This window comes from Trachurus japonicus, chromosome 5 (genome assembly GCF_045865225.1).
Source record: "Trachurus japonicus isolate A0001 chromosome 5, Traja_1.0".
NCBI lineage: Eukaryota > Metazoa > Chordata > Actinopteri > Carangiformes > Carangidae > Trachurus > Trachurus japonicus.
In genome coordinates this window covers 20750939-20762952 of record NC_140911.1, presented here as the reverse complement: position 1 = coordinate 20762952, position 12014 = coordinate 20750939, and the positions used below count along the sequence as shown (strand labels likewise).

General features: G+C 42.6%; 1 protein-coding gene across 1 annotated transcript; it reads left to right on the top strand.

Annotated features, from left to right (window-relative positions):
• Positions 1-718: 718 nt before the first annotated feature.
• On the top strand, positions 719-9901 carry LOC146987513 (delayed-rectifier potassium channel regulatory subunit KCNS2). The gene is made up of 10 exons (XM_085776713.1): positions 719-853; positions 4725-4901; positions 4981-5114; positions 5430-5594; positions 5730-5901; positions 7496-7579; positions 7663-7824; positions 8261-8344; positions 8986-9078; positions 9350-9901. Exons 2-10 carry the CDS (start codon positions 4731-4733, stop codon positions 9812-9814), a joined length of 1530 nt encoding a protein of 509 aa, XP_085632839.1. The 5' UTR covers positions 719-853; positions 4725-4730; the 3' UTR covers positions 9815-9901.
• The last annotated feature ends 2113 nt before the right edge of the window (positions 9902-12014 follow it).

Sequence of the window (12014 nt, the reverse complement as noted above, 5' to 3'; positions counted from 1 at the left end):
ATATGGGGAAGCTTTATAAATTAATGGAAAAAAAACTGTGACATACGCATTTTATATGCTGTGTAATGAGGAAAAAGTGAAAAGTTTGTTGGAAACGTTCAGCTCATATTGGCAGTACCGCCTCTCTCGTGGATATTACTGGTATATTACCGTAATTAAAAAAATAATGAGTTCATGAAATGGCACATGAGATTTCACCTAATTTCATCACGCATCAAAAACACACACGGTGTTCAACTCCCAGGTGTGAGATAAGGCGCTCCAGTGCTGCCACGGGAAATAAAAAAAGGAACCACATTTTAACAGCAACGGTTCAGTGATGAGAGCAGAGAGATGTCCTGCGGGAACCTGCATCTGAATTGTCCACTGAGGGCCGCAGACGCACCGTGAAAACAATCCAACACAAGTAGGCTGCTACATTACCCTGAACTGAAGCTATTTCTTGATCGGAGATAATCGGAAATCTCGATCCTGTTCCGGAATGTGACGGAAAGACACGAAGACCGCCAGAGAGGAAGAGGGAGGGAGAGAGAGAGAGAGAGAGAGAGAGAGAGAGGGAGAGAGAGAGAGAGAGAGAGAGAGAGAGAGAGAGAGAGAGAGAGAGAGAGAGAGAGAGAGAGAGAGAGACGGGCGGTGCAGATGGAGGAGACCTGCGGGTGCACGGTGGTGTGATGGGAAGCGACTCCTCAAAGTTTCAATACAACTACAGTTTTCTCTTTTTCTCCACACCCCGAGAGCTCGTGTGTGATGTTTGGTCGCTTTCGGTCGTGAGGGTGTGAAAGTTGTCAACACGTCATGGGGTGAACTTGACAGCTGGTCCGGTGATGAACGAGCATCGTGACTCAACTCACACGTGAGTATCAATGAAGAAATAAAAGTTAATTGGTTGCGGTCACAACTGAAGCTGCAGCGTCTCCTAGCCTATAAAACGACCCCAGCTGTTATAATTAATTCTTCTAATTAACAGTTGAACAGTCCAGGTGCGGTGTTTTAGTCTGCACAATTGTGTTTTTGCATGAACGTGCATGTTTGCGGCCGTTTGTTGGCCGAGTTGCGTTTTTCCGCCGCTGTGATTTAAGCCGCTGCGCTTCCTCGTGCTGAATTATACATCAACTTTATTTCTGTATGTGCACCACAGCGGCGGCCCCCCGGGACCCCAGCAGGGCCCTGCATTTAATTATAGACAGAGAGAGGACGGCAGAGCCACATAGGCTACTGTAACGTTGGTTTAAGGAATAAGAGAAAATAATAATTACTGCGATTGTTTCATTGTTATCAATGTCTCAAACACATTTACTCACTTCGTGGCTGCATTGAGTTACCTGTGGAGCAGGTAGGCCTAATCATTATTATGTAGTTTGACCTCAATGGATATATGGACTGTTGGAACAAAACTAAACAGATTTTACACTGTAGTTTTAAAATTTTCAGTTTCTTCATCAAAAGCAAAAATGTGTAGAAAAATAAATCACTGCAGGCCTAGGTAACCTATCTATGTAACTGTATCTGTTTATTGATTTTGTTTAGCTGTTAATCTGCTTGTCATGCTGCATGTGCCTCCTTTTAGATGTGCATTTGTGTATTCTTAGCCAATTCATCTGGTGTGTTTACTGTTGGTTTGAAGCTGTTTTTGAAAAACTTTCACTGAAGGCTTAAGTTAAGACTGAGCTGATCTAAATCTTGTCTTATTCAGACAAGAGTTGGATTAAAAAAGGTACCTATAAATCAGATTTGTTTCTGCTCAGTGTATAAACATAATAACATCTCAGCTGAAAGGTGTCAGTTTACAGAATGCGTGAAGACCAGGAGATGCAGCTGAAAGCTCACCTCTGGTTAGATGATCTTGTTACTTAAACATGGTTTTGTCTCCATTTAGCTTTTCTCACCAGAAGGAAACATGTGTGTTATTAAACCTAACATACAGTACAGAGGACATGAATATTTAAAAAGCTCTTTTAGAAAAGTTTTTTTTCTTAGTGTTTCCACGTCTCATCTCCTCCATCTCCCCTCCTCCATTCTCCTCTTTTACTGGTGTATAATGGTTTTATTGGTGCGTTAATGTCACAGATTATTGTCTGTGTTTTATAGTTTCTTGCTTCCAAATTATAAACAGATAAAGCCTACGCAGTGATGTAGTGCATGTGCATCACCGTATCTATTTGTCAAATAAATCCACAAAAATAGAAAATGTGAAAAATGTGTCGGAGCTAATCATAGGTTTTATATAGTAGGACATAGTATGTTTGTTTAAAGCAGGGGTGTCAAACTCGTTTTTAGTTCAGGGGCCACATACAGCGTAATTTGATCTCAAGTGGGCCGGACCAGTAAAATGATAGCATTATAACCTATGAATAACAAAAACTCAAAATGTTTCCCAATGTTTAGTGCAAAGAAGTACAGGTATTACTAAGATGTTTTCATTTAATGAACTATCCTTTTACAAAACATTATGAACAACCTGAAATTGCTCAAGAAAATTACATGCAATTTCAACAGTATACAGTAATGCCTCTTCTGTCTTCTATGTCATTTTCACACTTGGCAAATTCAATTGTAACTGGTAAAAATACCCTCAACTGTCACAGTGTTAGGAACACCTTACCAGTCCCAGGATGGACTGTCTTCAAAACTCCCTCAATTCCTCATGGCACAGATGCAACAAGAAGTTGGAAACATGCTTTTGTTTTGTTTACGCCAGATTCTGACTGAAAAAAAAGAGTCATTATGAGTAAAATGTTTTTCCAATCTTCTATAGTCTAGTGTTGGCCTCACTTTTCTGTGTGAGTTGTCACCAAATTAGAGCCTCATTTATATGATTGGTCAATTAGCGTTAATTAGCAATTAAATAGGTGTACCTAATAAAGTGGCTGGTAAATGTCGATACCAGCTAAACAGAGTGGAGTAACAGAAATGCACCGATGTATAAAGTAGTATGAAATGGCAAACTCAAGTGCAGTTCAGGTATTTATAAGCTGCACTTGACCACAGTAACCACACTCGGTTCCTCTCCACCTCTGGCTTTTATAAATATTAACATGCTTCCCACATCCTCTCCCACAACCACCTCCAAATCCACACAAACATGCTGCTGACACATGAAGATGGATCTCTACTGTATTCAGATCATGTGACCGTAAAACCTCCAACCCGAGGACGGAGAGAAAAACCTGATTAAACAGCCGGCAGAGACAGATGAAGTCAGACTGCCCTGCTTAAAACACCATTAAGTCCACATTAGGCTAACACCTGTCTGTGATTCCTCAGGCCATTTCCTACACCACACAATCAGAGACTGTGTAACATTATTACATGACATTACAGCTACACATTTTACCTGAAGCCAGGCACTTAGTGCTGCTTCCAAATGGATGCAGCCCCTCAGCCCTATAGTGTCGGGACGTTCAAAGCAGGAGGCATCGCTCAGATCACAAACATCCTCATAACATGAAAGTAGCCAACTGAACTGAGCTGAATCCTGTTTCTTGTCAGTGTCATTCACTGTAAAACACTGAGGAACATCTGCAGCAACGTGTAAAGGCCGTCCTGTAGTTTAAAGTTGGATGATCTGAACTTTAAACTTTAACTGTTGAGTGATTTCATGATGTGATCCTGATTGTGAGTGTGTACAAACTGTGTGGGTGTTTGCATTGGGAGTACAGTAGATGAGCATGTGTGGGAGTTGGTTTCTGTTTTGGCTGCATGTGAGTTTTTCTTTTCTTTGTAAACGTGATCACGTGGAGACGAGTTGTGTGCCACCACAATTAATATTAATAGAGATTAAATCATAATGTATGTGAAGTATTTCTGAGAAGAGCGCATTGTGTTTCCAGCTCAAACCTGGACTGAGGGTCTGAAGCTCAGTAAAAGCCTTTTGGCTCTCGGCCGATACGCATTATGTTATTTTTTTGTTTTTTTTTAGTTAACATTAAGATGTCTGGTTCATCAAATTAGTTTGTCTGGTGCATTTAGCAAATGAAAGTGGAGAGAGAGAGAGACATCGTTACAGAGAAGAAGCTCAAAGCCTGAGAGAAGACGAGACCTGAGTCACTGAATGTCTGTTCAGGGTCCAAATGTTCACAACTATAATGAACTCAAATATCTGTAGTTAAAGTATGAGGCTGCTTCTACTGTAGATTTGTGATCGTCAACAAATGATGAATTAACCAATGTGTTAGTCAGACACAGCAATCACAGCATCACAGAGTTTAACATTTAAAATCCTGCACTTGTGTTTGAATTAGATTTATCATAATCACAATAATATATGAGATGACTGAATCTGCTTGAAAACACACATCTTCAGTCACCCCCTCACAGTTGTATCTCTCCGCCACTCACACTAGTTCCAGTTACATCCTGTTTATCAAGAGTCAGACTAACTCAGGATCAATTAAGTGGTTGATGTGAATGACTTCAAGTTTGTGAATCAGTGAACCACAACATGGCTGGTTTGAATCCAACAGGAAACTTTGCTGCATCTCTCTCTCCCTCTCAGTCTAATGAAGGCTCAAACTGCCCTGATAAAATATTTAAAAGGAAAAGTAAAAAAAAAAGTCATTTGGAAGATTGGAATTGCTCATTGTGTTGTTTTGTTGGACCTGAACAAAAATCAACTCACTGCCCGTTTAGATTTCAGTCACAGCTGCAGTCTGTTCCAGTTTGTTTCACTTTGTCTGCTCCACCTATCTTTCAATGTTGAAGAGGTGTCTCTGTTGTGTTACCAGGTTACCATGGTGAAGGAGAGTCTGCCCAGCTGGGTCCACCAGGACTCGGACGAGGTCCTGGTCCATGTGAACGTCGGTGGTCTGAAGAGGAGCCTCTGCTCCAGCACGCTGAAGAAATTCCCTGACACCAGACTGGGAAAGCTGCTGGCCTGTGACTCTGAGGAGGACATACTGCAGGTGTGTGTGGCAGGTGTGTGTGTGTGTCGGGGGTAACTTGCTTTAAGTAAAAACCCTCCTTACTTCCTCCATCCTGCAGGTGTGCGATGACTATGACGTGCACCAGAAGGAGTTTTATTTTGACAGGAACCCCGGCCTGTTCCCATACGTGCTCCACTTCTACCAGACTGGAAAACTTCACATCATGGAGGAGCTCTGCGTCTTTTCCTTCAGGTGAATGTTGAACAGCACCATCGTCCTATTGCACAGACAAACAGGGAGTCACCGTAGCATTACTGTTTGTTCAGTGAAATCCATCAATGCTGTTTTCACCTGTCTGGAGCAGCAGTGGTAGGTTGCAGAGAAACTAGAAAATCTGAGTAGGTCTGGATGCTTCGGATGATCATAAATCAAGATGAGTTAGACCATTAAGTGTTACATAAGTTAATGTCTTTCCTACAGGGAACAGCCAGAAACAAATAAATAAGCACCAGTCATAATGTAAAGTGACTGTAACTGATGAACTAATGAGTTTCTTTTTTGTTCCAGTCAAGAGATCGAGTACTGGGGCATCAACGAGTTCTTCCTGGACAGTTGCTGTAGTTACCGTTACCACGACCGCAAACTGGAGAGCAGCCGCCACCGCAGCTGGGACGATGAGAGCGACGTCAGCAGCATCGACACGTCTGTGGACGAGATATCAGACCTGAAAAGGTAACAGACTGGAGCGCTCTCGCTGTAGAGGATCGATCAGTGCTGTGGTCATCATCATCATCATCATCATCATCATCATCATCATCATCATCATCATCATCATCATCATCATCAGCTCTCCTTCTCTGTCCCTAGAGACATGCAGCATTTCCAGGAGGTGCGTTACGGGAACATCAGGAAGTGTCTGTGGCTGACTCTGGAGAACCCGGGTTACTCCATCCCCAGCAAACTCTTCAGCCTTCTCTCCATCGCCGTCGTGCTCACATCCATCGCCATCATGTGCATCAACAGCATCCCCGAGTATCAGGTGGGTTCGATTGGGAAATCTGAAAGGTTGCAGTGAGAGGAGACAGGAGGAGCTGTTTCACTTGCACAGGAAGTTACTCTCTGTCTCCCGCCTGTTGATTTGGACTCATGGAGGAAATTACAGCAGCACTTTAAAACACTCAGTCGAAAATCAATCCACTCCTCAGCGCTGTAACTCAGTCAAATCTGAAGGAACGGACGTAATGCACAGTGAATCTCCTCCTCACTCTCAGAGTAAGTGTCTATCAGTGATGAATCCAGTGAGAAACTGCTGAGAAAACTGGTATTACTTCAGAAGGTCCCTATTAATGATTCCGTTCGTCTCAGAATCACAGTGACACAGTGAAAAATTACTGTGTTTCTATGGTGGCTCTGCAAAGACGAACAGCGAATAGTTAATTCAGCTTAAAGCAGATATCATCGGCACGGCCGTTTCGGCTAATGCTGTGTTCAAGGCAGGCTTTTGAAACCGTAAGTTACAGCTTCAAGTCACAACTACGACTTGGTAGCGTTCCAGGTAACCCGTAGCTCGTGTTTTTACCGTCCTGTTGTCTGTGAAAGTTCCCTATAACGGCCACTCGTAACTTCCGACCCGTGAACTCGTACCAGATCGAACTGGTATGACTTCACAGGAAGGAAAAACACAAAGTACGAGTTTCCTTGAACGCACCATGAGTTAGCAGCCCCCGCCCTTGTCAGGCATCAATTGGTCCTCGTGCTACGTCACCACATTCACGCGCATCCCTTGGCTGCACACACAGCCCTTCATGCCGTTCTCTCCCCTCATTGGATAACACTTGTATCCCACAAGGAAAATTTTCTCCTCGGGTTACAGCAGAGCAGAGTGACGGAGAGACTCGTGTTTAGGCTGAAATACTTCATGTAAGTGATTGCTGACGGAAAATAGGACTATTTAGGACTTATATTAACAAAAACATTCCACTGATATCTGCTTTAACTTCGTATTGGTGCCAGTTCGGTGTTGAAATTTCTTTGAGCCTTTGAGCTCCTACTTCTTCATCAAGCATCAGAATCATTCTTCTGGCTGTGATCAGACAAGAGGAGAGGAGCTGCTTTTGTGCTCTTCTTTATCAAATTAAAAGAGGATATGCTTTTTTTAAAGTATATTTTGGGGCTTTTAATTGATAGGGCAGCTGTAGAGAGACAGGAATTGGAAGGAAATGACAAGCAGCAAAGGGCCACTGGTAATCAAACCAGGGGCCAGTGTGGCGAGGACTGTAACCTCTGCATATGGGGCGCCTGCTCTACCCACTGAGCTAAACGATGCCCAAATCTGGTTTGATGTAGATCAAGCAACATGAAAGAGTTTTAAAATGTTTATCCAGAATCTCTCCGACTGGGGTCAGAGAGTGGAGCTGGAGGAAATCTGCTTCTGTTATATCACATTTTTCATACTGTGAGGGTCTGGAAACATCTTGTGGTGCTTTGACGTCATATAGCGGAGATGATGCCACGACTTCATGATGAGCTCAGGTTGTTTCTGTAGCAGCAGTAATGACGGGCTCAGTGTGAAGTTCTGAGATGAATGACTGAAAACCATGTTATGTGATCACTCTCCTCTTCTCCTCTTGAAGACATTTGACTCTGAGGGGAAGCTGATCGAGGACCCCACCATGCAGGCCCTGGAGGTTTTCTGCAGCTGCTGGTTCACCTTTGAGGTGAGGTGACAACAGAACAGACATGACACTGAAAACACTCAGAAATAAAACAAAACACTGAGTGTTGTCTCTTTGTCTCTGAGGTGGTGATGCGACTGCTGCTCGCCCCCAACAGGAGGAAGTTCTTTCATCACCCTCTGAACATCATCGACATGGTTTCTGTGGTTCCCATCTACATCACCCTCTTCTTTGACATGCTGGTGGGATCAGAGTCCGAGCTCGGAAACCTGGGACGACTCATACAGGTATACCACATTTAATCTAACCTCTGACACAGTAGAGGAGCAGAGTCTGGGTCCTGGAGTTTAATACAATATATGATATAATAACTCTTTCCATTTATTTGTTAATTTACAATTTACTTCACAACATTTCAGAGGCAATATATTGCACATTTTACTTCACCACAAACTAAACTTCTCAGGATCAAAGAGGTAAAACTCTTCACAAAAACAGCAAACATTGAAGAAATGTAATAAAAGAAAAAAGAAAAAAAGGTTTTTAGCGTTGATTTACAGCTTCTTAGAGGCGGGGCTTGTCTGACATCACCTGAAATGGACAGATGTGGTGACATCAGCAGAGTTGTGAATGCAGGTGTTTGGACACAGTGGACACAGTCACAGTCTGGTGTTGGTAAACATGATGAGACAGTTGGACTGAAACACGTCTCTGTCTGTTCAGGTCTTCAGGCTGATGAGGATCTTCAGGGTCCTGAAGTTGGCTCGACACTCGACGGGACTCCGGTCTCTGGGGGCGACTCTCCGGGTGAGTCGGTCCTCCGCCTGTCACCGTGGTTACGTATGCTGTTAGTCCCATGCGATGTGTCTCAGTTAGGCTACGCCAGCACTGATGGTGGTTTCATTACATCCTAACACATGAGGTATCAATGAGTAGAACCACAGGTCACGTAAACGTCTCATCCATCATAACACGAGTCTGACTCTGAGGTAAACAGATAAATCACAGCTCAGATAACGTGTCACACTTTGTAAAATGTCACGCAGCCAGTGGACTTTGATTCATTATATTTACATATTAATGCTCCTGATGTGTGATCTGTAGAGGATTTCATCTTTTATCCTTTAGGCGATAAAACAATGAAGACGTCACAGCTCAGAGCTCAGCATCTTCTCTATTTATTCTAATAATCTGATTGGAAATATTTTTCTCTTCTCTTCTCTTCTCTTCTCTTCTCTTCTCTTCTCTTCTCTTCTCTTCTCTTCTCTTCTCTTCTCTTCTCTTCTCTTCTCGGCAGTAAACAGGGCTAAAGGTTGACGGGCAAGACATTTGTACCAGTCGCCTTGTAAACAGTCACAGTAGAGGAAAACTATAAAGTGTATATAAACTCTATGGAGGATCTTTGATGTGAAGTTCCTAATGAGCTTCACTCTGTCTTGTCTCTGCAGCACAGTTACCGGGAGGTCGGCATCCTGCTGCTGTACCTGGCTGTGGGCGTGTCCGTCTTCTCCGGGATCGCATACACAGCTGAATATGAAGAGGTGATGATTCACTTCCTCTGAATTGGTTTTTATTCATGTTCATCTTGTCTTTTTATCTGTTATTTTAATCAGCGAGGTTTTGTTTTCATGTGACACTTTATCGTTTTCTCATTTTGTCTTTTATATTATAAGGTTTTTAACGCTGTTGCTCAGTCAAATGTCACATGAACTTCCTCATCTGGTTGAAATATCTGTATCTGTCGAAGCACAACAAGCTTCATCTGACATGTGTAACCACGTAAACCTGAAGCATCTCTGTGTCTCTCCTCAGGATGTGGGTCTGGACACCATCCCGGCCTGCTGGTGGTGGGGCACCGTGAGCATGACCACAGTGGGATACGGGGACGTGGTGCCCGTCACGGTGATGGGGAAACTGGCGGCCAGCGGATGCATTTTAGGCGGCACCCTGGTGGTGGCGCTGCCCATCACCATCATCTTCAACAAGTTCTCACACTTCTACCGGCGACAGAAAGCTCTGGAAGCGTCGGTGAGGAACAACAACAGTCGGAAGATGAGGTTGAGCTGCGAGAACGAGCCAGAGGAGGAAGATGAGGAGGAGGAGGAGGAGGATGAGGAGTCAGACGAGGACAGCCGGTGTCTGGACGAAGACGATATTGATGATATCGATGACGATGACATTGACTATGAGGATGAAGGTGGTGTGATAAATTACAGCTACGTGGAGCATTCGTCCTACTCGTCGATGCTGAGGAGGAAGGAGCTGAATCGTCTGTGAGGCTCAGCTGACCCGTGACCTCAGAGCTCAGGCTCCGCCTCCTCAACCAGACTCCAGGTCCAATCTGGTCCAAGTTCACGCTCCATCGTGAATCTTTCAGGAGTCGCGCGACCACTCACTGTCAGCAGTCTGTGCATTGACTCAAACAAACATGGAGGACGGTGGATTAACAGTTTGAGCGACCATTTTCATGACAGACTGAAAAAACTGAACTGTGGTTTGTTCATGTGCATGTGCCCGTTTCAGGAGCTTTGTTCAGTGTCTCTTTAGACACTGATGTGAAGAATGACTGAAAAAAAAGTGTAACCAAAAACAAAAGATGAAATGTACTGAGCACAGAGACCTGGAGAGAAAACAAGGTATGGTGCACGCAAACATGAAAAAATGAATAAAACTGATCCTGACAAACTGTGAAAAAGTGTGTTAGTGGATGATGTAGATTAGAAAGACAGAAAATATAATATTAAAAGGAAAAGTTTAATGTTATAGGAACAATATTACTTTCTTATTCTGGGACTATGGAATGACAATAACAAAAATCTTTTATTATTCTTATTATTATTTTTGCAAGGATAATTTTTCAATTTTTTTGTTGTTGTTTAAGAAAAATCTTTTTTAAAAAATCTAAAAGGAACCATTAAAGATATTCATCAAATTTAAACTGCAGAAACTTTTGAAGCTGCAGACTAAAAATATCAGAGTATTTCAATCAGAGGCAGAAATCACATTGTCTCCATAGTAACTTGAGAGCTCTAGATTATCTAGTGAGGTTCAGTCTCAATTATTTTATCCTAATTTCATCTCTAAATGATATCGTTATAAAAACTAAGATAAAGGATTTAATTTTCTTCAACAAATGAAGTGAATCTGAGTCTGTGAATGTTGCAGATAGTGAAACTGACAAGACAGATGAAACAACATCTGGACAGGTTCACAGTGGAGGATGAGTCAGTGGCTTCGATCGAAGGGGTTCATTTACAGGACAAGTCTGAGACGTTGGCTGCTGCTCAGTGGACGATGGACGACACCTGTCAAAGTGTCAAAGTGTCAGTGGATCAACATCACAGAGGAGACAGAACGACAACCCAGCTGAGCGTCAACAACCAGGATCCTCAACTCACCTCCGCCCTCTTATCTGTCTCTCTACCGCCTTATTCAATCCTTCGCCACCAGGGTCACGAGCCGGTTCAGTGTTGTTTATACAGCAGATTAAATACGAGATAAATGATAATTGAGTACAACTCTTAAATAATAGATAATATACATACTTATTGTAGTTACTTAGGTACAATCTGAGGCACTTGTACTTGAGTATTTCTATTGTTTGCTTCTTTTATGCCTGATGATAGATCTTCAGTTTGATGAATTGTCAACACAGAGTCAGGTTTATTCATGTTCTGTCCTTCAGTACAGTATTGAGAGACTGTGGTTAATGTGATTTTCCATTGATAATAACTCACCAAACTAAATCTGATTATCTAATTTTCACCAAGTCTCTGTCATCAGGTCCACACAGAAATACTGCGTCTGATGTGAAACAACCACAAGTACCAGATCATCTTAGTCTCTGTGTGTGAAGATATGACAGAAACACAATGAGTTGTTTTTCTGATGTGAGTGAAGTGACCCTTGCAACATGGATGTGTACGGTTGTGGAGCCGACAGATGTTTCCCTCCTGTCAAGAGTGTCAGAGGAGGAAGATGATAGTGAGAGAGGAAGATGCTCTGTCTCTGTCAGTAGAGAAAACTGAGGAGACACTGATGTTTTTATTCTGGTCTGTGGAACCTGTCATGACGTTTCTCAGTGTTTGGCTCTTCACACTGTGACAGGAAGTCGTACAAGGAAAAAATAAAAAACAAGATGCGGTTCAGATTCACCTGCAAAACCAAATCACATCAGCATCTGTCTCAGCTCCCAGGACAGATGTGCTCATCCTCTCTTCCTTGTGTTTTCTTTGTTATTCCACGGGAAGCCACATCAAATATTTTATATTAATGCTATTTCAACTTAAACTTTAAATCCTGAACATGGTGGACATAATTAAATCATTAATCACTCAGTGATAAACTTTAACTTTAACAACAACAAAAACAGGACCTTCTCAGGTGTGTAAGTGACCTCTTACTCTGGTATTACTGTAACCTGCTACCTCTTTAAACATCCTGACTTTTAACTTTCTATCAATATTTTGATTGACAG

Bases quoted from the DNA above. Each gene is read 5' to 3' on its own strand.
- LOC146987513 (XM_085776713.1), top strand. From the start codon at position 4,731: ATGGTGAAGGAGAGTCTGCCCAGCTGGGTCCACCAGGACTCGGACGAG. The intron at 5,595-5,729 runs GTAACAGACTGG...CTCTGTCCCTAG, and splicing joins GAGATATCAGACCTGAAAAG to AGACATGCAGCATTTCCAGG. The intron at 8,345-8,985 runs GTGAGTCGGTCC...TTGTCTCTGCAG, and splicing joins CTCTGGGGGCGACTCTCCGG to CACAGTTACCGGGAGGTCGG.